Below are 24,203 nucleotides of genomic sequence, written 5' to 3'. Positions count from 1 at the left end.
ATTCTCTTTCTACCCTCCCCTAACAGAGAATATGAACTCTTTGGAGACAAGGACTAATCTATGTTTTGTCTTTGTATTTCTACCACCTTGCATATAGTAGGTGCTTAATAAATGTTTGTTGGCTTGGGTTAAATTATGTTTATCTGAAGAATGAGGAATAAGCAAGTAAGCTTCCTTTCTATTAGAATCTTTGCATCTCTGTCTCCATCTGTCTCTGTCTGTCTCTGTCTCTGTGTCTCTCTCTGTCTCTGTGTATGTCTCTCTCTCTCTCTGTCTCTCTCTGTCTCTCTCTGTCTCTCTCTGTCTCTCTCTGTCTCTCTCTGTCTCTCTCTCTCTCTCTCTCTCTCTGTCTCTCTTTCTCTCTCTTTCTCTTTCTTTCTGGCAATCAGGGTTAAATAACTTACCCAGGGTCACATAGCTAGTGAATGTCTGGGGTCACATTTGAACTCAGGTCCTCCTGACTTCAGGGCCAGCACCACTCAGCTGTCCCTCTATTAGAATCTCAAAATGAGATAATAAGCTCCAACAGCTCTTTCCCTCTCTCAGAGTCTTAAAATCATTACCTATTTTTAAAAGCTCTAATGTCACTTCCTACCCGAGGCCTTTCCTGATCTTTCCCCTGAAACCCCATAACCTCCTACCCCCTTGCCAAGACCCATCCCCTGGAATGATCTTGTATTTACTTCCCATATAATTTTCATTGCCTTATCTGTATAAAGGTTCCCCCACCCCACCCCACCCCAGTCTAAACACACACTTAAAACACAAGGTCCCTGAGAGAAATGTCTCTTTGGGCTTTGTTTTTCTAACTCCCTGTCTCATCCATAGTAAGGAGCTCCGATTTGGAGCTGAAAGGGATCTTAGAGGTCATTGAGTCCAAAGCTCTCCTTTTACAGATAAGAAACTAAGTCACCAAGAGGTTAGGGGAAGGGCTTTACAAATATAAACAGGGGGATTTATATTTTCTCTTACAGATAGTAGGTAGGTCTTTGAATTTACTGAGTGGGGTGGGGTGGGGGGTGCGACAGGGCTAGACCCAAGTATTAGGAAAATCATCATGAAGCTGTGTGGAGATGATGATAGAATAATAGATTTAGAACTAGCTGGCACCTTAACAGATCGATGAGTCCAGCCCCCTCATTTTGTAGATGAGGAAGCCAAAGAGAATTCAAATGACTTGCCCAAGATCACACAGTTAGTAAGCATCTGGGGGCAGGATTCATAGTCTGGTCTTTCTGAGTCTAAGCTCAGTGCTCTACTCAGAGGACGCAACCTCTACAAAGGCTTGTTGATTGAAAGTGAAGTACACTGAAATTAAGGTATTCACTAATAGTATTTCAACTGGCAAATATTAACCATTCATTTTTCTTCATTCAATGGATCTTTACATGTGTAGGGGGCGGGGAGGAACTACAGATCAATTCCTCTTGAAGAAGAAGAAAAAAAACTTTAGTTTTTATGATACTGGAGCTTGATTTCCTATTTTAGCACAAATAATATTTTAGTTACTCATAGCTATGTTAGGTAACTGTCAAAGTAAAGGCATATTTCCCCATCATCATCAGTATGTCTTGCCATTTCATCTACTAGATAAAGTGCATGCCAACCACACTTTCTATTCATGCTTTCAAATTTCTTCTCAGTTGTGATTTATATGATGAAAAATATCTGCCAGACTGGAATAAAGAATCAGTTGACAAGTCTTTATTAAGCATTTACTATGTTCCACGTATCATGCTAAGCACTGGATAAAGAAAGGTAAAAGAAAACCTCTACTCTCAAGGAGTTCACAGTCTAGTGGGGGAGACAACATGTAAACAACATTGTTACAAATAAGGCATATATACATAAATATAAATATTGTGCATATTTATATATGTATGCATATTTGTGTATATATGTATAGAAGTATACATATACACAGATATATAACACACACGTACATACACATGTGTCTATTTAAATGTATAATCACATATGCATGTACATGTATGCACGTGTATATTTACACACATGTATATACACACGTATATACATGCATGCATATATACCGTGAGAAAATAACGGGATTTGGCAGATACTCAAAGGCTAACCTGGAGATTAATCTAAACTGATTGAATTAAGTGAGTGATTGATTTTGCTAATTAACCTACTTCAAGTTAATTAGATGGTAACCACACCTGGCTAGCCCTTAAGAAGGTATTGTTCTCAGCAGCTAAGGACTTTGAACTCAACTGCAGACCACCTTCAAGTCCAGTGAATCAATGGACTTGGATGATGCTTACCAATCAGCTTGAAGTAGTATGTAAGGACCGCCTCTGCTCCAGACCTATAAAAAGCTTCCACACTCAGTTTAAGGGGCAGTTCATGGTTGAAGCAGGCTTGTGGCGGAGGACTTGAGGAAGAACCAGACCAGACTGGAACTCTAGGCCTTTACTTAACTCCACTTGTTCTTTTTTTTTCTAATACCTCATATACTTTAATAAAATCTTAATGCCCAAAGACTGGTTCTAAAGCTTCTAATTTAAGGCGACCACACATTTAGATTTTAAACATCACAATGCATATATACACATATGTACACACGCGTATATAGGTCTACTTCTTGCTTGAATATGGATGTATGTATATGCACACACACACACACATACACACATGCACACACACAAACACACACACACACACACAGGATAGACTCAAGTTAATCAATAAAGACACAAAATTTTTTGCATGTGGAAAGAATAGAAAGTTTCATTCAGAAAGTCTCAGCAAACCTACCATGTCTGGCAGCATCATAGTCCGACATGTTAATTCGAAGGAGGAAGTTGTTGAAGCTGTTCAGGTAAGCAGGAAGGGAGTGATAACCTTCAGGGTCATACCATACCTATTGCAATTCCAAGACAAGACAAGATTAACATCACCCTAAAAATGAACTAGAAAACCTTCATGTTTAACTTTAACTGTCAAGTGGTATAAGAAAACTTCCCAATACATTTTAAAATCCAACTTGGAAGGTCATGAGATTTTGAGTTGTGGTTTAGAATACAGGATGTGGCTACTTCAATTTGTCTCAACACATGGATTTTGCAAAGCACATGCACTGGGAAGGAGTTAACTTGGGTTATAAATCTGAAGTAAAAATTAGGGAAGTGACATCATCTCCATGATGAGTCATTGGTAATGTTGAACCTAGAGCTAAGAACAGCTTTCCAATAATATCTCCCATATAACTGTGTTGGAGAGAAAAAAAATAGCAAACAACGTTGTCATTTCTTGTGAACCAATGTTTATTTTAGTATAAAAAACATCTCGCTTCCCTATATTTTCTTTCTCCATTAATCAATCTATTATTCCCATCTGAACTTCAACCATGTAGTGAATTACCAAATAGTCTATGTAACAGACTCTGGGCTTTAAAGCACAAGTGTGCATCAATTTTAGAAATTCAACATCCTAAAAATATGGACTGGGGTATTATTATTCAAAGTGGTGAGTTTTCCTCTGGTTCATTTAATGGTTTGTCATTTTGTTGAATTTTAAAGACCTTGTGATGGGAGAAATTTAAAATTAAAATGCTACTTAAAGATGAATTAGAAATAAAGTTAAAACATCTTGCAGAATTTTATGTAGGCCAAGTGGAAAACAGGACTAAACTTACAAAACCGCACTCATGGGCAAACTTTTAAGAAACACAAAGATTGTGTATATGGAGACACATCTATATGCCATTTGAAAACTCCTTCAACTTGGGTAATCACCTAGCAAATTTTCATAATTGAATTGTTTGCAAAGTATGAAGCAAGCATTAGAAATTACCTTGGCTAGTGTTCTATTTTCAGGAATTGTTGTTACATCGAAGCGAAGGTCCTTAGTCAGAGGTAATCCAAAACTCCAACCTCCATACCTATGAGGAAAAAACAAGCAAGTTTGTATTTATTTTAATGGGAAAAAGGTTATATTTTATTCCTTTCTAGACAGCATAAGTGGGAATTTATCCTTATCTCCTCCCCGTCTTGAGTTTCTCCTATAAATACAATTGTGAAAAACTTTGGATGAGTTACTATATCTTTTGGGGCACTTATTTTCTCATTTGTACACCGAGGGAGTTGGGTTATATGATCTCCATAGTTCCTTTCAACTCTGTATTCAATAAGTCTATAGTCTTATCAACTTAAAAAATTCTTTTTATGTCTTTTGGAAATACTTTTTTATATCTGTTAACCATTTTAGTCCATTAACATTTAGGTTAGAACCAAGTTATTGACATTTAGGGAAAAAACTCAGCCATCTTCATGTACTCTATCCTTGTTTCATTGAATATGTAGTGTTGCTGAGTTGTTGTTTTTTTCAACACTCCTTGGCTAATTGACTGATGTTTTCATCTGATTTTTTTTCCTTAGTGCTTCATGAGGACAAGGCTCTCCCCCACTCTTCACGTACAGATCAATTTCTAGTAAAAGAATATGGCTTGGGTTATGCTAACTGCACTAGCTCTGCTCCTTTCTTGACACTTGTCACATACTAATACTACTTTATTAACACTTTAAATGGGCTACCTGAAGAGACTTTGATTTAAATTTATGTCCTGTTTTTCCCATTCTAGTTGGCAGAAGTGTAACTGAGAGTCCTGAATTTACCAGTGGTTAAGAATGTGTCCACTCAGATTCATATCTGATATTCTTAAAAATCTTAGAGTACATTTTATATTTCAGGTTTCCTTTCTTTAAACCAAATGATTTCAGATCATTGACTCTATTTTTTGGGTTTTGTTTGCTAATTCAAATCTCTTTACTACTTTTTTTTTTCTAGAACCAACAAAATCCAGGTTCAAATGCTAATTCTGTCATGAACTAGTTATGTGACACTGGAAAAGTCATGCTTTCTGAGTTTGTTTCATTTTCTATGAAATGAGGGCATTGGAATAGATGATCTCCAACTTTATATTTTCTATTTAGAAGGAATAAAAAATTAGGGAAAATGCTAGTATATATCATTAATCAAACTCACTCACCCTTCTTCCATATAGATACATTCATTTTGAGATCACCTTTCCTTTTCTTTTTTTTTAAATTTATTTTGTTCCGAACTTAAATGAAATGGACATTTCCATATATATGATAGAGTAAAAAAAGGATTGTACATGAAACTTCAGATCACTATTAATTTAGCTTATTTTTCTTTTTAACTATATAAGAAATAAAATTTATAGCTTTCAAAGCTGTCCTGCTTTTCTATGTTTCTCTCTGGATTTCTTTTTCTCCTTTTCTTTGCAGTTAAGAAAAATCTCATTGACTTCCTTCCTTCCTTCCTTCCTTCCTTCCTTCCTTCCTTCCTTCCTTCCTTCCTTCCTTCCTTCCTTCCTTCCTTCCTTCCTTCCACACCCTATCTCTCTTTATCCCCTCACCCCTATCCCTACTGGAAAGAAGAATAAGGGGAAACAAAGCCAAATATACATACAAAAGGAAAATAAAACCCCACATTTCCTCCTTCCTTTCCATGGACATTATATAATGAATGGGTCTTTATCTCATAGGGTCTGGACTCAAGAAAGCCTTTTGTTTCCTTTCTTTGGGTTGACTGCCCACTGTCATCATTGTTTTATCAATAAACCTTAATCCGGGCTAGCTAATCAACAGTTCTAAGACTGTTATTAAGATGTAATTAGCTCGTCCAGCTTTATACAAATAGTTATTGCCTGGGCTTGCCATACTGTAATCACTGTTCCATATAGCCTGGCTACTGATTTAATAGAAGGCATGAGTTTAATTAACATGCTTTCTATATAGTTGATAAGTGTTATTATTGAACCCAGGACCAACTATTTTATTTTATTTTTTTTAATTTTATTTTTCAACTAAAAAGCATTTATTTTCTCTTCCTCCAATTTTTCCTCTTTCCAGTTTAGAAAGCATCCTTATAATAGCTATTCATAGTCAAGCAAAAAAAAAATTCCCACTTTATGTTTAAAAATTTATGTCATTCTATATTTTGAATCTATCACATATCTGTCAGGAGGTAGATATCATAGATTATCAACAGTCCTCTGAAATCATGGTTAGGACCAATTCTTAACAATATTTCAAAGAAATTTAAGGTTGTTAGTATATAATTAATAGTTGTTCTTTGGAACTCCAAAGCTATACCAATAGTCCAAGCAATTATGTTTGAACTCAACATCAGCCTTGGAGCAGAGGCTTTTGGGATGTAGTCAAACTTAGCAATCATCTAGACCAACCTTTTCATTTCACAGATGGGCAAACTGAGTCTCAGCAGGGTGATTTAACACAGGTAGTAAGTAGCTGAGCTAGGATTAGCACTCAGGTCCTCCTTTCTTTGATCCAGTGTGGCTTTTATTATATAACTCTGCCCTATGTTGCTCCCAATCTACTTCAGGTATTAAATATCATGCTTCCAAAGAAAAATTTAATTTGTATTTTTTCAAAACGAACTTAAAAATTATCTTTACACCTTGCACTTCCACTATTTATTTTTCTTTCCACTATTTTTTTCTTTCTTAAAAGGTATTGGATATTTAGGTTAAAATGAAAGGAAAATGGAACTATATAAAGTACCAGTGACAGTTTTCACATCCAGTTTATCCCTTTCTCCTTGACCAATAAACAAATACTAGGCTGATGTGTGGGGAAGGTATCAAGGATCTCCAAAAATAAAAGGACAAAATTAGTTTAAATAAGGTCCTCAAGACATATTATCATGTACTGAAAAAAAAAAGTAACATTAAGACTTGATAATAACCTTGTAAAGTGTTATAAATGGATTTATTTTTACCTTTTTTGGATGAATTCATTAGCTGTTGAAATGAGGTAATTTTCCATGTGATGCCCACTGAGATTATAAAGGACTTGGGAAGAATATGTTCTTAGGTGAGGTGGGGAGTAGTTAAACTTGGGACATTCCTGAAAGAGCAAATTACAAAATGAAAGTTTCTTCTGACCAAAGCTAAACAAATTAAACAGACAAGTGTCAAGAAGCTTCTCTTTCATGGTTTGTCTTCCATTGCAACTGTTCCAATGAGATAAGAACGTCTCCTGACTCTAAAGAGCTTGGAAAGAAGTCAACTTATCTGTGCCAAGAAATTAGGACAAATAGCTATTATTTATGTAGAATATGCTGTATTTTCTGATTTGTCTTACAGCCAGCAGGAGGGACACAGGTTAACTAGTATGCGACATCCCTTGAACTGTGCTGACAAGCTTGATGTGGTTGCAGTGTAAATAACAAACAAATAGCAGGCTGATTCTGAGCTTCCTTGGTAATACATGGAGAAGAAAGAAAAGTTTGCCAAAAAATAAAAGGATAACATTAGTTTAAATAAGCTACTCGACACACATTACCAAGGAGTAAAAAAAAAAAAAGCATTAACAGTTTTAGGCATCAAATTCAGATGCAAAAGGCATTTTTAAAAAACAACTCCTCCTCCATTTATGAATTTAATTTTCTGCACTTCCAGGTTCTTAAATACAAAAATCCTTCTACTGGGTAATGGCTGAACTAATTTTAATGTAGGAATGGAATGGAATATTATTGTGCTGTAAAGAATGATGAGTAGGAAGAATTCAAAGAAAGATGGGGAGGCTTGTATGATCTACATGGAACAAAGAAACAAGAACCAGGGAAAACACATCTTTACAACAATCACAGCAATGTAAATGAAGACAGCATTAAAAAAAAGAAACTAACAGAATTCAGATAAAATGCAATGGCCACTATTCCTTTCAGAGGTATGATATTGTTGGAACACACTCCCTTTCTTCTGGTAAAGAGATGATGGACTATAGTTGGGGATGCCAGTTGTAATCACACTATCCTTCTTTGCTTAACTTTTTTCCTTTTCTTTAAATATGAGAAGGTACCATGGTGGACCAGAGACATCTGTAGGTAAGTTATTGTGAAGTCTATAAAAACTGCAAAAACGCATCAATAAAACATTCCACTAATAAAGCAGGCATCCTTCCATTTCTTATCTTCCAGTTTCAATGACAATAGAGCCTTGAAAGACAGCTAAGAACACTTTAATAGACTCCCATTCTTGTCCCACGGCCTGCTTCTGAACCTTGGCTCAGAGTTACATGACTAGACAGATGGGATCTACATTCTGTCCATTTCCTAATCCTTGAGTACAGGAATGGACTGAGTAGAAAAGAGAATCCATCTCTGTTTTGCATTTTTTAAAATTTGGCCAAACAGTGTGATATCAAACTAGAAACATATTTTGGGGCCATTAACTTCAGAGATGTCAAATTTAAGCACCCCAAATAATAGCTCAGATGGATACAGCATAAAATGCTAAATATGAAAATCTCAGTGTGCTTACCAAATATATTACTCATTAGATAGTAATAAGAAGATAACTATAGGCTATTTTTCCAACTGTTTTCATATGTTAAAATCCCAATCCATTAGAGCAAAGATAGTTACAACTACTGCGTAATTGCAGCAGAATTAATACTTTAGTTAGAATAGACCCTGTAACCACAGGATTGTATATATATTCACGATATATTCTTTCCTTTTGATGTAAAGCTTCTGACTAAATGTAGATGTCCATTACAAAAAAAGAACTGAATATATATTTCATTAATCAATGTAGCAGTTGTACATATGCATGAATGAATGTGTTGAAACTTAGACTTAAATGGAGTTTCTTGATACTTAAATTAATTTGATGGCATTTCTCATATCACTCCCTCCTAAGAATCTTAGTACAAGAGAATGTGTGGTATAATGTGGTAACATCAGACTAGGGTTGTCACTGAGGAGGGTCAGAAGAAATGGGTTCTAGTCCTTTCTCTGCTATTTACTCACTATGTGACCTCAGTTTCCCTATCTGTAAAATGGGAGGGTTGGTTCTAGGGAATATCTAAGGTCACTTCGGGTCCTAATGTTCTTCCACAATCAGATTCACTTTACTTTTGCATAGGGTGGGTTGTCCATTGTGATCTTTTAGCAACTAAAGGGGATGCATGTAATTGTACAGCGTTGGGTATATTGAAGGAGACCTAAAATGAATTCAGATGAAAGTTTTTAAAGGTAGATAAAGGTATCATCACAGTTAAACAAGGAAGAATTTTTAAATGCCTAAAATATTCTATGATTAGGTTTTGATTCTATAGAGACCTATCAGAAAGCTGACCACAAATATTTCTTTGTTTAATAATCAAGAAATCATTGCTAAATCCTGCCTATTACGATCAGTAACATCCTCCATAGAATGAAGGCACTAATAGATTGTATTTATGGAAAGCATTTTTCCTTTGCAATACAACAGATAGCCATCTTTGTTGCAGGATGTGATTATATGCCATTTGGAAGAAAATATATTTAGATCTTTCCCCCCAAGGGAAGGTGAGTTGACAATATAGTGAATCTCAGAAAATAACATGTCTCTTCTCCCTAACCATCTTTAATTTCCCCAGTGAATTTGGGACTCTTAAAAGGTGCCGAATTGATATGCCTGGAAACCAAAGTGCTTATCTATGGAACAGGGGCAGGAGAAGTGAAGGCAGAATAATGTTTTCTGCCTCTTTCAGTAAATGTGCTTTTATTACAGTCTGGAGGTGTTACCAAGAGACATATAGGGCTCTGTTTTAGCCCTATCTATCTTTTCAGCCAAGCATTACAGGAGCCAAGTTGCTGTATTTTCAAGTGTGACAGTTATGCTGACATGTTGTTGTGTCATACTGAGTTTTCTAGATAGAGTTGAACTGAGACCAAAAATTCATTTTTTGTTAGTGGTGAACAAAGACCATCATAAAACTCCCTCCCTTTAGACATATGACCCAAGATGGATTTAAACCAATGACCTGTAGGAAAAGACTCTGGAGGTAAAAATCAATATCTCGATATGCCTAGAACCAATCCTATTGACTTATTTGGTTCCTGTACTAAAATAGTAGTTGTAGCAGAGGCAGCAGCAACAACAATAACAACCTTGTAACCTACATGTATCTTTCATGCTTCAAATGTTCCATTTCACTGAAACCTTTTTCATTAATACCTGAATATTGTCTGAGCAGGAGCAGACACCAAAGTTAGTGATAGGTTCTCCACTGGTATTCCATTGACCCAAAGCATCTTTCTTTAAACATCTCCTGTAAATGAGAATAATGAGAGATGACATTGTGATTTTTCCTTCTGATAAAGTATATGTCAAATAAAGATTCAGGTAAAATAGTCCCAAAGTTGATTTGTAAATTTTCTAAAAATTAACATGCTATACTATAAATCCCATAATTTGGATGTTGAACAAGGGGAACTTTTAACTGTTTAAGAATAAGTAAGTCAAATTACTCTGAACTTGTAGCACCTTGGAAGTTTTTTAGGATGGCAAAGCAACAAAATGAACCAGAGAAGATTTAGGAAATTGAAGAATAGTGTTAAAGAGGGACTTCTACCAACTTCAACTGATTTTTTTCAAGTATTTTTTTTCTTCGGATTAGGAAGCTGAAACACAAAGGAAAGGAAAGGAAAAGGAAAGGGAAGGGAAAAGGAAAAGGAAAAAAGATCATCTTACGTATCACTGGTGTTCAAACATATGGTATCTATTCCAGGGAAAGTCAGCATTGCAGAGACTAACGGTTCTGTGCTTGGATGAGAGTTCCTAAAAGATGAAAAAATACATTATAATTCTTCCATTATTCTTTGATTATACACACACACACACACACACATACACACACATACACATATATACATACACAACACTTTGAAGAGGCTGTGCATGATATAGATAGGTTTCTTTACTACATAAGAAATAATCTGTTCTATAAACTTTGTGTCATAGATATGAATATGTGGTGACATATATTACTGTGCATTTATCTATAGATGGATATACATACATATTTTACATTGTCTCTAAATAGAATATTCTTCAGATTTATGACTCTAAACTTATTGATTAGTCTGCATAAAGTATATTTAAATATAATACTAATATTACGTTTATATATGATCTCATTATATAATCATAATTTTAATCACATAAATATACTATAATAATAACTTGTCTTTTTATAATCCTATTTTTTTGCAGGGCAATGAGGGTTAAGTAACTGGTACAGATATATAATCCTATTATTATTAATACTTTAAAAGAATCATCAACATAGTGCTTATGGACTTCAAAGCAAAATCATTATCTAAGGTCACTCAATCAATCTATAGCTAGTAGTAGAGCCAGAACCTAAAAACTTTTTTCTTGATTCCTATAAGGTCTAAAATTCTAGCTAGTCTGTCTAAAATATCTAATGAGTGGTCGCCAATAAATTATAAGCTTTAGCAAGAGTTAGACTTTTAAGCATTTGTTAAGGAGAATAAGAATTTGGTGAAGAGAGAGAGAAAGAGGCCTAGATTCAGCTATCTATCTTGGGGAGCTACAGTTCTCCTGCTCTGCTCTCCACAAGAGTCCTGGCGAAAGAGAGTGATCCATACCTCCTTCATCCCCTAAGCCTCCTGTGAAACTGGCCACATCCCCCACACACATCTCCAAGCTAATTGGCTGGTAGCCTTGATTGACAGTACCCTCGAGCAAATGTCACTTCCTGACTCCAAGGACCTGACCACATGGCTTGCCCTCAGAAGCCTTCTCCTCATGGTGGAACTTTCCTACAGTATCTCTCCAGCAGGTGGCTGTCACTCCAATTGTTACATTCCTCATCCAGTGCTATTCTACAAATTGTTATCTTTAAGATGATTTATTTTGGGGGATCTTGGTGTTGATACTTCACAGGGCAGACATCCATGTAAACCTAGCTTCATTAGCTCCTGGGATTACAGCGTTTCTATCATTATAAGTATACACCTTACTGATGCTATAATTAATACCTGACCTTAACATTAACAAAATTAGATTCTGTTGTTTCTCAGTATTGTTTTGCATTGTTTCTCTTGTATGAGATTCAATACATTGAGCCTTCTCAAAACAAATCAAGTCTTTGCCTCTAAGGTTACCTTCCATCTATTCTGTATGTAACTAATTACGGACATGCCATCTCCCCCATCATGGAAGCAACTTGAGGGGAAGGGTTGGCTTTTTCTTTCTTTGTAATCTCTTGTGTTTGACACATGCATGGTGCCCGGTCAGCACTTCATTAGAAACTGTCGATTGGCTGAAATTGGAAAGAAATATTTCTTTACTTTAGAAAAGATACTTACCCAAAGAAAGATGTCTGTTCATAGTTTCCATAAAGAGATGGAGAAAGCTGTATCTCAGGATAGACTGTGCCGACATTTCTCAGCGTCCCGAGCCCCATGGCTGTGGTTACAAAGACAACTGGGAGGATGATCTGAGCGATGAGGCCTTTCCAGTTTCGGCGAGTGTGGTGGAACCTCTTAATAAGGATGGCCATAATTTTCTTCAGCAAAAGCCCTACCCCATCTAGCCTCTCTGCTCTTGTCAAGACTTTGTCTATTTGAGAGAAACAGAGATGAGCTGTTGGTCAAATGGGGAAATACATCTTCCAAGAACATGTCTAAAAGCTATAGAAGATGCAGACAAACTCTGAGCAGTCAAGTATGTATGAAATATTTTCTATATTCACATTAGCATTTTCAGCATTAATGTGAAAACGGCACAGTCAGGCCCTAGCGTTGCCCTGATCCATCTCGTTTTACAATAAAATTGTTAATACATTATAACCAAACTCTACGGTGATGCCATTTCGCTAAGTGTACTCTCATTATATTCTTGACCTCACTCCATATTTATGACATTGCTCCTATTAACTTCCCCCTGTAATGTTATTTCTCTTAATGTCATGTTTCCCTAAAACCAATTAATAGCATTAGGCAGATTATGCCTGGTAGTCCCCAAAGACCAAGTTAATTTTATGTGGGCTCAACATGTACTGGGCCAATTGGGAATAGAGTTCATAAATGCTAAAAGGACACTAAAGCATGAGCCCAGTTTAGGAGTGGAGCTCATAAATGGTAAGAGGAGACTGGCACAGGAACCCACTCTAAGAATATCCTATAATTCCTTAAGTGAGGAATCATCTTTCCTCTTGAGAGTTAACCAACTATTAGTTCTGAATGGTGAAGTGTATGATCAGTCACATTCCACACAAACCAGTTAAAATTAAAATCTCTCTTTTCCCAAGGTGCTATGACAAATGTATATTCACTCTCCTTTCTTTAGAGTTGGGAAACATGTCTATGGTGTTCAAAGCTTAATCCTTACTCTACTATGAGAAGCAGAGAACTCATCAGTTCAAATTTTCTACCTCCTGACACTGAACCAGCTATCTATGTGCTGAGAAAATGTCCATGACTGCTGACAGTCAAGAACAGCTGTGGAAACCATAAAAGATGACTTCCTGAGTAGAAGCCTTTCTAACTAATGATTTCTGTAGCCCCCCTGCCAAAATAGGTTCAAATATGACATTCTCTCAAAAACTTGCAGCAAGGCACTTAACATGTGATAAGATGACAATGCTGTGGATATTTTTAATTTTACATCATGAATTATGCCAGGCAGAAATCATGATCTTCATTTAGCTGATAAGGGAAATACAAAGCGGTGTAATTTAAAATGGGTTCCAATTAAACAGAGTGAACAAGTTTAAAATGCAAACTCCTATCTCCTCAAAAGGGAATAGTATAAGGAGCGGAATATTTTAAGTTAATTAGTATGCTTTTCTGTTCCTTGAGAAATTACATGTGGATGACTTACAGGTGTATCAAATAGGGTAAATGTGCTTTCTAAAAGATAATGTCAATGAAGGGAACATTTTGACTGAAGAATAGTTCTGAACTGTGAAACAAATGCAGAGGCAAATACATAACATTGACTTTCTGAAGCAGACAGTCATTTGCTAATCAAAGTATTCAATTCCATTGACTCTACAGCTATTATCCCAAAAAAAGATTATAAATGAGTAATGTGGCAGGGGCCAAATGAGACTGGGGTTTTGCAGAAATGTATAAAAATCAGGGATTATCTTTTTAAAGTTTCCTAGTAAGACAAATAATTAATTAAAAGTTTTGCTTCCAGGAATTTTCCTAATTTCAGCAAATTTTAGATAATTTTTTTTTGCAATCCTACATTATTCTAATGTATTCATTATATTTTTTACTCAATTTATACTTGCTTCCAAAATGGCCCCTGTGCTGAAATTCTTGATGAAAAACTACAAGCTAGTTCCTAGACATGCCTTCAGTAAAGAACCTAGGGAACTATAGGAATTATAGACTCAGAGCACTGGAAGGGACATAGAAACATTTGAATATAATAACTCTCATATTTCTATAATTCCCACCAAAGTTACTCCATCTGGGAATCCATTGTCCCTACTCTCCAGAGTGATAACTCACCTATAGAACTATAACTCATATTTCTATAGAGCTTAAAGGTTTATATAGCATTTTCTTTACAGCAATCTTGCCAGGTAGTAGTACAGCTGAGGGAACTGAGGCTCAGAGAACCTTGTGAGTGACTTACCCATGGTCACACAGCTATTGTGTCAGTGCTAGAACATGAACCTAGGAACCTTGATTTCAAGAGGAGTGAACCTTTCAATACATAATGCCTCTGTCTATACCAGGAGCTTTTAACTTGGTATCTGTGAATTTGTTTTAAATATTTTGATAACTACTTCAATGATAATAATAGCTGACATTTATATAATGGCTTAAGGTTTAAAAAATGCTTTTCAAATATTCTCTCAACAACCTTGCGAGGTAGGTGCTATTATTATTCCCATTTTACATAAGGGGAAACTGAGGCAGGCACCATTTAAGTCGCTTGTCCAGGTTCACATAGCTTATCTGAGGCAGGATTTGAACTCGGGTCTTCCTCTCTAGGTGTAGTGCTCTAATCACTGTGTTGTATAGCTGTCTGGGTGATTGGTTTCCCTTATAATACTATATATTTCATTTTATCACTTAAAAATATTCTAAGATGAAGTCTATAGGCTTCAACAGACCACCAAAGTCTGGTACCTATCACACCTATGGGGAATCCCTACTCTATACTAACAAGGAAGCTCTCACATTATCTTCTTCCTTTTTTGTTTTTGTTTTTTTTTTTTTGGGGGGGGGAGGGTGTCAATGAGGGTTAAGTGACTTGCCCACGGTCACACAGCTAGCAAGTGTCAAGTGTCTGAGGTCACATTTGAACCCAGGTTCTCCTGAATCCAGGGCCAGTGCTTTATCTACTGCACCACCTAGCTGTCCCCTCTCATATTATTTTCTCATAGGATTTTTTAAAAATTTATTTCTAAAAGGGGAAGGAAGGAAGGAAGAAAGGAGGAAGGGAAGAATAGAGAGAAAGGGAGAAGGAAAGATAAAGGAAGAAAGAAAAAGGAGAAAGAGGAGAAACAATGAAAAAAGAGAAAGATAGGCTTTCAAAATAATTTGCAATTAGCAACAGCAAACCATAGAGTTAATATCTGCAAGTATCTTTTAGTAACATATTAGGAACATGTCTCTAGATTTTTCCACTCATTTCATTTATTCAACTCGAGAGCAAAACCAAATTAAATGCATACCGTCTCTTTCAGTGGTGATGCTGCTGCTGCTCATAGAAAGATCATCAGGGGTCATGATGCCATTGACTTTAGTCACTCCAATTTTCTTTGTCGTGAATTGTTCTGTGCTCATCTCTCCATCTTTCTGTGTGTCTTTAGTCAGGTTCAAAAACACCTACAAAACAAATCCCAATTACTTCATAAATTGAATAATGGCGTTTCTTTTCCCAGGAGGTATGATTTTGACTTTGCATGAGTCCTACATGTGTTGAAACAGATGTTTTCCATTTTCTTTAAGGCAACATTTTTATTTGGGGAATGAAAAAATATGCTTCCTGGTCACGTCAATATGTTTATTCTCTCAGAGGACTTTTACTTGGGGGGAAGAACCTGAAAACCTAATTCTTAGGACTGGATGATTTTGTGAAACATAACTTTAAATGGTTGTTTCTGTTTTCTTACTCCTTAAAAAATGAGTATTTTCCTTGATGTTTCCTGAAGTTTACCCTAGATTTCACTAAGAAATGGATATAATCTCATACCTCTTCTACAGTGGTGTCAGAAATCCCATAGCAGCCGATGTTAAGGTCACTCATGCCACTGTCGAGAGCTCTTAGGAGAGAAAGATAGGCTCCTGAAACTTTGGTGTTGAATGGGGGCAGCACGTAGACAAGTTCTCCACCAATATCCTCCTTCAGATAAGCTTCAGGAAGGTGTGATTGGATCATGGAGGTCACAGCCAGTGTGTTACATATTTTGCTTGAGTGTAGATTTGGACTCTGGAAAAAACAGAACAGTCACAGTAATATATACAAACATATACGTAAATACATACACATATATTCATATTTATATATACATGCACATATTTAACTTATATACCTATATCTATATACATATATGCACATATACACACATATATACTTATGTATTATATATAATTATATAATATATATATACACATATATATATTCAACATTGCATAGAATGACCCTAAATCAATGAGATAGATTTCAGTATATTGCTATCTTTCTTTAAAACATAACTTTCAATTAGTCTAGAAAAAATGTGTATACTTTATGAGGCCACATATTACTATTACTACTACTACTGCTACTGCTACTGCTACTGCTACTACTACCACTACCACCACCACCTAACACCTAACATTTATACATACCAGGCACTGTGCTAAGCACTTTACAATTATTATCTCATTTGATCCTCACAAAAACCTTGGAAGGTAGGAGATGTTATGACCCTCATTTTATATGATGCATTTAGAGGTTTAGTAACTTGCCCAGGGTAATATAGCCATTAAGTGTCTGAGGTTGGATTCAAACTCAGGTCTCCCTGACACAAGGTACAACACTCTATCCACTGTGCCACCTTGATGCCCCCATCAAAATTAGTAGAAGTAAAATGATCAGCAGAGACATAACTAGTGCAAGATCATGCAAACACCCATAGCCTTGGAAAGTCTGATGCTATTTTGGAGAACTAAAGATCTACCTTTAGTCACCATAATTGAATTTCAACTTAGAGAAAGATATTACTGGGATGGCATTATAATTCCACTTCTCCTCTCTGTAATACTTTCCATGCCTTCATTTTTGTGGGTTGTAAATTAAAATTTCTTAAATGATTCTATGCTTTTTTTCCTTTGGAATAATGAAGCAAGTCTATACTGTATTCCTTCAGACTTCTCACTTTCTGACCTGGAACTATCACTTAAAAGTTAGGGAAAATTAAAATGTGAGAAGCTTGTGGAAACTTCTCAGTCACTGGTTCTTTTAGTATCCAGTGAGTTTTATCAATAAAGTAGGAAGGCCCTAGTTTCATATTTTGAAATTAATTCGTTTCAAACAACAACAAAGCAAAATTGTTTAAATTTCCCAGGTCAATTAGCAAAATTGCTTTTGTAGCTCAAGCAAACGACAGACCTTTTTCTTAGTGAGAATGAGATGGTAGCCATCACCAAAGGCTTCCTTGAGGTAAAAGGGCGACCCACAGCATCTGAGGCCTCCATGCTCCAAGAATGCAATTCGGTCACTGAGCACTTCAGCTTCGTCTAAGTGATGTGTAGACAGGATGATTGTCCTTGCTAAAAAATGCATACAAAGACAACTGGTTATGGGAAATGAAGAGTTAGTCATCTTCTAAGACAGAGTTCAAGAATGTGTCAAACCGGGGGCAGCTAGGTGGCGCAGTGGATGAAGCACTGGCCCTGGATTCAGGAGTACCTGAGTTCAAATCTGGCCTCAGACACTTGACACTTACTAGCTGTGTGACCCTGGGCAAGTCACTTAACCCCCATTGCCCCACAAAACAAAACAAAAAAAAGAAAAAAAAAAAGGATGTGTCAAACCGGGAAAGTTGAAGGGGAAAAGGCAAACTTTCTCTAAAACTAAACCAATTGATTACAAGTCCCTAAACAGATCTAGTGATCACTAAAAAAAAAAAAAATTAAAAAAAAATCTATTGAATCAATTTACAATTGAAATAGGGGGCAGCTAGGTGGCGCAGTGGATAGAGCACCAGCCCTGGAGTCAGGAATACCTGAGCTTAAATCTGGCCTCAGATACTTAACACTTACTAGCTGTGTGACCCTGGGCAAGTCACTTAACCCCAACTGCCTCACTAAAAAATAAATAAATAAATAAATAAATAAAGATATATATTTTTATATATATATAGTAAAAAATTTACAATTGAAATAAATGAAGTGATAATTATGATTCTCCCTTATTCTGTTTCACAGAACATAGGTAATATAGGCATGGTCATATCAAGACACCTACCAATAAATCTATCTTAACTTTGGTTCCTCAGTTCCACTTTTCATTATTACTATTTTCCACAATATGAAAATATTTTTAAGGCTTGTGAATATTCTTCCTTGATTAATTCCACTCCACTTTGATTGCTTCACATCCTGTTAGCACTTATTTAGTCTGTTTTCAGTATATTTTCATTTGTGTATATTTTATATCTCTAATTGGATTCCAAGTTCATCTTTGGCAAAATGTCTTAGGTTTCATTTACTGCCTCCAAAAGTCTGGTTCAGCATCCAGTTAATAGTGGTTATTTAATAAATGTTGACAATTTTATCAGTAGCCTCAATTTTTTCCATTCTAAACTATTGAGTTTAACTTGCTGCCAGAAAAGGGAAAAATGTCTGGCAACAGCCTTCATTTGAAGGCATCATTTCTTCTATTGGAGTTTTACCTCTGAAATAACAAGAGTTTCATACCTGTTTTATTCTTTGTGATGACTTCCCATATGCTTCGACGAGAACATGGGTCAACTCCTGTGGAAGGCTCATCTAAAATGACAACCCTTGATCCCCCAATAAGGGCAATGGAAATGGACAACTTTCTCTTCATTCCTCCTGATAATGTTCCAACTCTCTTGTGTCGATGGCTATACAGACCAGTTTCTTTTAAAGTCCTTCAAAAACAATAATATTTGAAAATAAGGATTTGGAAATTATGGAAGAATATATAGAAGGTGGTATATCTACATATACACATATATGTGTATATATGCATATACACACATGTAAAGGAATATTATTATATTGTAAGAAATTATGAACATGAACAGCTCAGAGAAACATGGAGAGATTTATATGAACTGATGCAGAGTAAAATAAACAATCAGAAAAACAATAGACAGAATGACTAAAGTGATGTAAGTGGAAAGATCACAAAGAACCTAGAGTAATTTAAAAACCAATAATAATCCTGAAGAACAGATAATGAATTATAGCTCCCTCCTCTAAACAGAGAGCTGGGGAGACCACTAAGACAGAAGGTTATTTTCATTTTCAGATAAAGGCACCATATTGGGTATTGTTGCTCAAATTTTTCTTTGTTACAAGGAAGTGTTTGATTCGGGGCAGGGGGAGGGAGAAGGAGGTATTTTCAGAAATGATGTAAATGTGAAAGACATTAACAAAATATTTTTAAATAAGAAAAACACATATTAATCTTTGAGGTTTCATTGAGCATCTACTTTGGCTCAAATTTGTAAAGCACTTTCCTCATGGCAATTATATGATGTTGCTGGTGTTAGGTATTATTATTCCAAACTGGATTTCAGAGAATTTAAATTCCTTGCTCAAGGTCAGACAATTAACAAGTGGGAAATCTAGGCTTTAAAAACAAAGTCTCCTGACTGAAGACTTTTTTCAGCTACCTGAAACTGTGAGACACAGGCACTTACTTGCTGGGTGATCTTGGGCAAGTCACTTAACCTTTGTTTGCCTATTTCCTTAACTATAAAGTGAGTATAACAACTGCATCTACCTTAAAAAGTGGCTGTATGAATTAATTAAGATAACATTTGTAAAGAAAACACTCTGAAAATTTTATAAGACTCCATAAATATTAGCTACACAGTATATCACAGTAGGAAATGATTAGGTTAGAAGGGAATAAGGGAAGCTTATTCAAGTAATTTCATTTCAGTAATCCTGATGTAATACGATGAAAGCTTAGAAAAGGGGGTAGCATTAGGAGACAAGCCACACTTCAGTGTAAAAATTAATAGGATTTAGTTATTGATGATCTAGGGATTCAGGTAAGGGTTGAATCAAAGATGACAACAAGCTGGGAAAATGGTATTATCATTGATGAAGACAGGAAACTTGGGAGAGGGAACTGGTTTTAGATGTTTTGAATCTGAAGTGAAGACAAGACAATTGTGAATCTAAATCCAGAGCTCTTTCTACTGCATGATGTGATCTTTGACTTTCCCTTCTTAGGTTTCCCTCTCTGGATCATCTTCCTCTTTTTATTGCCTTAACTCTGTGAACTTTCTCTGAGGCTCACTCCCTTATCCTCTGCTCTTCTCTCTCTACGTTCTATAGATTTCATTCACTGATGACTTTAACTCTATGCTGAGTGCTAACAAATGACACCGAAGACATTTCCAGTTTTGTCCTTAACTTCAGTCTTGTACTTCCAAACTGCCCTCTGAACATTTCAAGTTGAGTTCAGAGTACAGGCTGAGGATATTCATATTTAACAGTGGTCAGAATATATTTGATAGTCAAAGCCACTGATGGATGAGAACTACAAAGAGAATCTAGAGAGATGAGAAGAAGATGAAAGACTGAACTCACTGAACCCAGAAAACTCAGGCCAATAAAAGAATTATGACAATCTGGTGAATGAAAACAGAAATATCAAAGAAGTTATATGGTGCACTGGGCTTGGAGTTAGGAAGGTGCAAATCTCAGTCTTCCTCTTGCTGTCAGTGTGACCTTGGGCAAGTCACTTGACCTTGATGGGCTCCAGTTACTTCATCTGTAAAATGAGAGGATTGGATTTTCCCTTACTGCTTCAGGCTATGGCAGTTTCTGAGAGACTAATTCTTCACACAAAGGTATGCAACATATGGTCCGTGAAGTGGCTCATCTTTCTTCCATATATAGAACAATCCTTCCATCTCTACATCTATGAATCTAAGATCTGTAGGCAGTGAAATTGTGCAGTAGGCCTGAAGTTAGGAAGTTCTGAATTCAAATCCAGCCTCAGACATTTACTGTGTGACCTTAAACATGTCATTTAACTTCTATTTGCCTCCATTTCCTCAGCTATAAAATGAAGATAGTACCAGCACCTACTTTGTAGGGTTGTTATAAGGACCAAATGAGATAATATTTGTAAAGGGCTTAGCATAGTGCCCAGCATATAGCAGGCACTATATAAATGGTAGCTATTATGGTCGTCGCTTTCATCTTAAATAGAAAAGCAGTATGGTTTTAATGTCACAAAAGGCAAGGAAGGTGTGTCCCCAATATAACCCTTCCCTGATGAGGAATATCAAAGAGAGAAAAAGATTTGTAAGCAGATGGCAGCATAGGAAGGATTAAAAATAGTTTAATGAGAAAAAAATATTCCTACTAAACATTCTGTTCACACAAGAGATGTGCTTTGCTATGTACTACGTTACCTCGCCATATTTCATACCTTTTTACTTCCTCATGTAGTTGCTTTTTGTTCCAGTGAGGAACCTTGATGGAGCCATAGAGAAGAAGGTGTTCCTTGGTTGTGAGATAACTGAACAAGACATCATGCTGCATGCAGACACCCATGTTCTTCCGGATAAGATCTAGATCAGTTCTAGTGTCCTTTCCATAAACAAATATGGTGCCTGTTGTGGCACCAAATAACCCAGTCAACATGGAGCTGGAAATAAGAAAAGAAGAGTAATTAGGCATGAACCAAGTGATTAAACTGAACTTATATTGCTAAACTTGCCACATTTATTTGCAAATTATATTTGAGCATACCACCTTCAAAAGAGTACATGGGAAAGATCTGGATACAAAATGAAGCATGAGGAAATACTCAAATGGATGTGTGGTCTCGTCTACTTGGAAGTTTCCTTCAAGGACAAAGAACAGATTTAGGTGTGATACCACACGAATCTGTTGTCCCTGCTGCCAGGGAGGCTAACAATGGTGGATCTCATGAGCTCAGGAGTTCTGAGCTAGAGAGTGGATGTCTGCACAAAATCTGCATTGATGTGGTGAGTCTCCTGGGGGATTATAGGTCAAGGAGATAGCCTAAAGAGGGGCAAATGAGCCCAGATTGTTTGAAGGCTTCCATGCCAAACAGAGAAGCACTAGGACTAATGTATTGCTCCTTTACTTCCAGTCTGAAATAGAGAGCTTTTTGTTCAATTGTTTTAGTTGTATTCAACTTTTTGTGACTTTATTTGGAGTTTTCTTGGCAAAGGTACCAGAATGGCTTGTTATTTCCTTCTCTAGCTCATTTTATAGATGAGGAAACTGAGGCAAATATGGTTAGGTGACATGCCCAAGGTCACACAGCTAGTAAGTGTCTGAAGCCAGATTGGAACTCATGAGGATGGGTCTCCCTGACTTCAGGCTCAGAATTCTATCCACTGTGCTACCTAGCTGCCCAGAAATATACATATCCAGTCTTTTTTTAAAACAGAAATAGTGAAACCCAATCTTTAAAAAAAATGAGCCAGTTGTGCCTGCGAGTCCTGTGCAATTCTTGTCCGTGTTTTCCCACAATGTCAAAAATCTTACTCATCAGTTATATGTGATGTGGCATGTTGAAGTTAAGTCACTAGAATTTAGAAACAAACTGCGAAGTTAACAATAAATGGAGAACATGATCCTTCCTCGTGTGAGAAAATATTAGGTAAGAAAGATTGGAGGAGAGAGGGGATAACCTATGCACCCTTCCTTCCTGCCCCACTAGGATTCTGCCTTCCAATCAACAATTGGATATAGTATAGTATATGTATAGGATAGGATAGATATGTATAGTATTACAATTATCCATAGCAACAGTAGTTCAAGAATCAAGGTGAGCATCAACAGATTTTCCCTTATTGCTTCAGGCTATGGTAGATGAGTCTATGGCAGTTTCCAAGAGATTAATTCCTCATGAAGGTGGGCGATATATGGCCCATGAAGTGGCTCATCTTTCTTCTACATATAGAGGAGGGAATAACTAGTGTCTTTCTATACTTGAAGATTAGGATGTGTTAAAATGAGCACCTGTTAAGTAACATGCTTCAGGTTCCCTTGATAAAAATATGCCCTTCAAAAGAAACTTACATGGTGGTGGTTTTCCCAGCTCCATTAGGCCCCAGCAATGAAGTGATGTGTCCTTCATAAAAATTCAGATTGAGATTATCCACAGCAACTTTGGAGCCATACATCTTCGTGAGGCCGTGGAGAGCAACTCCAACGGTGAGATCTTTTGGTTCAGGTTCCAGGTTAGATGGAAAGACATACTCAGGACCTGGGTAAGCCAGAGAAAAATCATCAGTATGCAAAATTGATTTCCCTTTTTTAATATCATGGAAATACAATTGTAGGGTTTAAATTATATTTGAAAAAAATATTTGTCAGCAGATAACTATTTGAGTCGTCTCTATTATAGCCTTTGGCCTTTTCATCTAGTTTAAAAGTGAATAAGAAAAGAGCCCAACAACTCATACCATTCCAGAAGCTTTATTCTATTCTTATCTGTTTGAAGAAATCTCTGAACACTGTGTGGAAATCAGGATTTCTCATTCATTCAGTTGCTCTCAACAAAGGGAAGGGCTATCCTTTGCCAGGGAAGACAAAGGTGAATTTTTTTTTATTAACAAAAAAAGAGAGGTTGATTTCAACGTGTGAAACAAACAAATGCAAGGATTACCATAAAGTAATGTGGTAGATTTTATGTGTGGCCTATGGAATTTATGTCATTACCACCAAGTCTTGCACATGCAGTGGAAGATAATTTGTGTATTATAATTATAATAAATAATAATAAGGATACCATTAAGAAAAAATGTTTTGTATAGTACTTTATGGTTTATAAGGCACCCTCCTCAAAACAACCTTGTGATAGTAGACAAGTTACCCATTGACATATAGCTAGTAATTGATAGAGCTAGCTGTCAAAATAAGACAGACTCCACTGCACAAGTTCGCTACTCTTCCCATTCTAAATTGCAGCCCAGTGTATACATGCCATCCTTCCAACATGCAGATGTCAGCAGGACTTGAACCTTGAATTAATTTTTTTCTAGTCAAGCAAATGAATTAATAAGTATTTATTAAGCCCCTACTATGCGCTAGGTTCTGGTGATAAAAAGACAAAAATGAAAAAGTCTGTCCTCAAGGGTCTTACATTCAGAGGAAGACAATTTGTATGTATATTAAGTAAGGCAGAT

The 24,203-nt window shown here is 36.2% G+C and overlaps 1 protein-coding gene across 1 annotated transcript in view; it reads right to left on the bottom strand.

The window, feature by feature from the left end:
* The window catches only part of ABCA12 (ATP binding cassette subfamily A member 12), a 246,533-nt gene that overhangs the window by 40,279 nt on the left and 182,051 nt on the right, over positions 1-24,203 (bottom strand). Inside the window, exons 29-40 of the mRNA XM_043993356.1 lie at positions 23,095-23,281; positions 21,467-21,685; positions 18,742-18,938; positions 17,432-17,592; positions 16,031-16,267; positions 15,510-15,663; positions 12,178-12,430; positions 10,535-10,621; positions 10,019-10,112; positions 6,790-6,917; positions 3,817-3,904; positions 2,779-2,884 (exon numbers count right to left, since the gene is read on the bottom strand). Coding sequence (XP_043849291.1) covers positions 2,779-2,884; positions 3,817-3,904; positions 6,790-6,917; positions 10,019-10,112; positions 10,535-10,621; positions 12,178-12,430; positions 15,510-15,663; positions 16,031-16,267; positions 17,432-17,592; positions 18,742-18,938; positions 21,467-21,685; positions 23,095-23,281 — 1,911 coding nt within the window. The remainder of the gene's footprint in view (positions 1-2,778; positions 2,885-3,816; positions 3,905-6,789; positions 6,918-10,018; positions 10,113-10,534; positions 10,622-12,177; positions 12,431-15,509; positions 15,664-16,030; positions 16,268-17,431; positions 17,593-18,741; positions 18,939-21,466; positions 21,686-23,094; positions 23,282-24,203) is intronic.

Source organism: Dromiciops gliroides, chromosome 3, assembly GCF_019393635.1.
Source record: "Dromiciops gliroides isolate mDroGli1 chromosome 3, mDroGli1.pri, whole genome shotgun sequence".
Taxonomy (NCBI): domain Eukaryota; kingdom Metazoa; phylum Chordata; class Mammalia; order Microbiotheria; family Microbiotheriidae; genus Dromiciops; species Dromiciops gliroides.
This window is presented reverse-complemented; position numbering and strand designations above follow the sequence as displayed.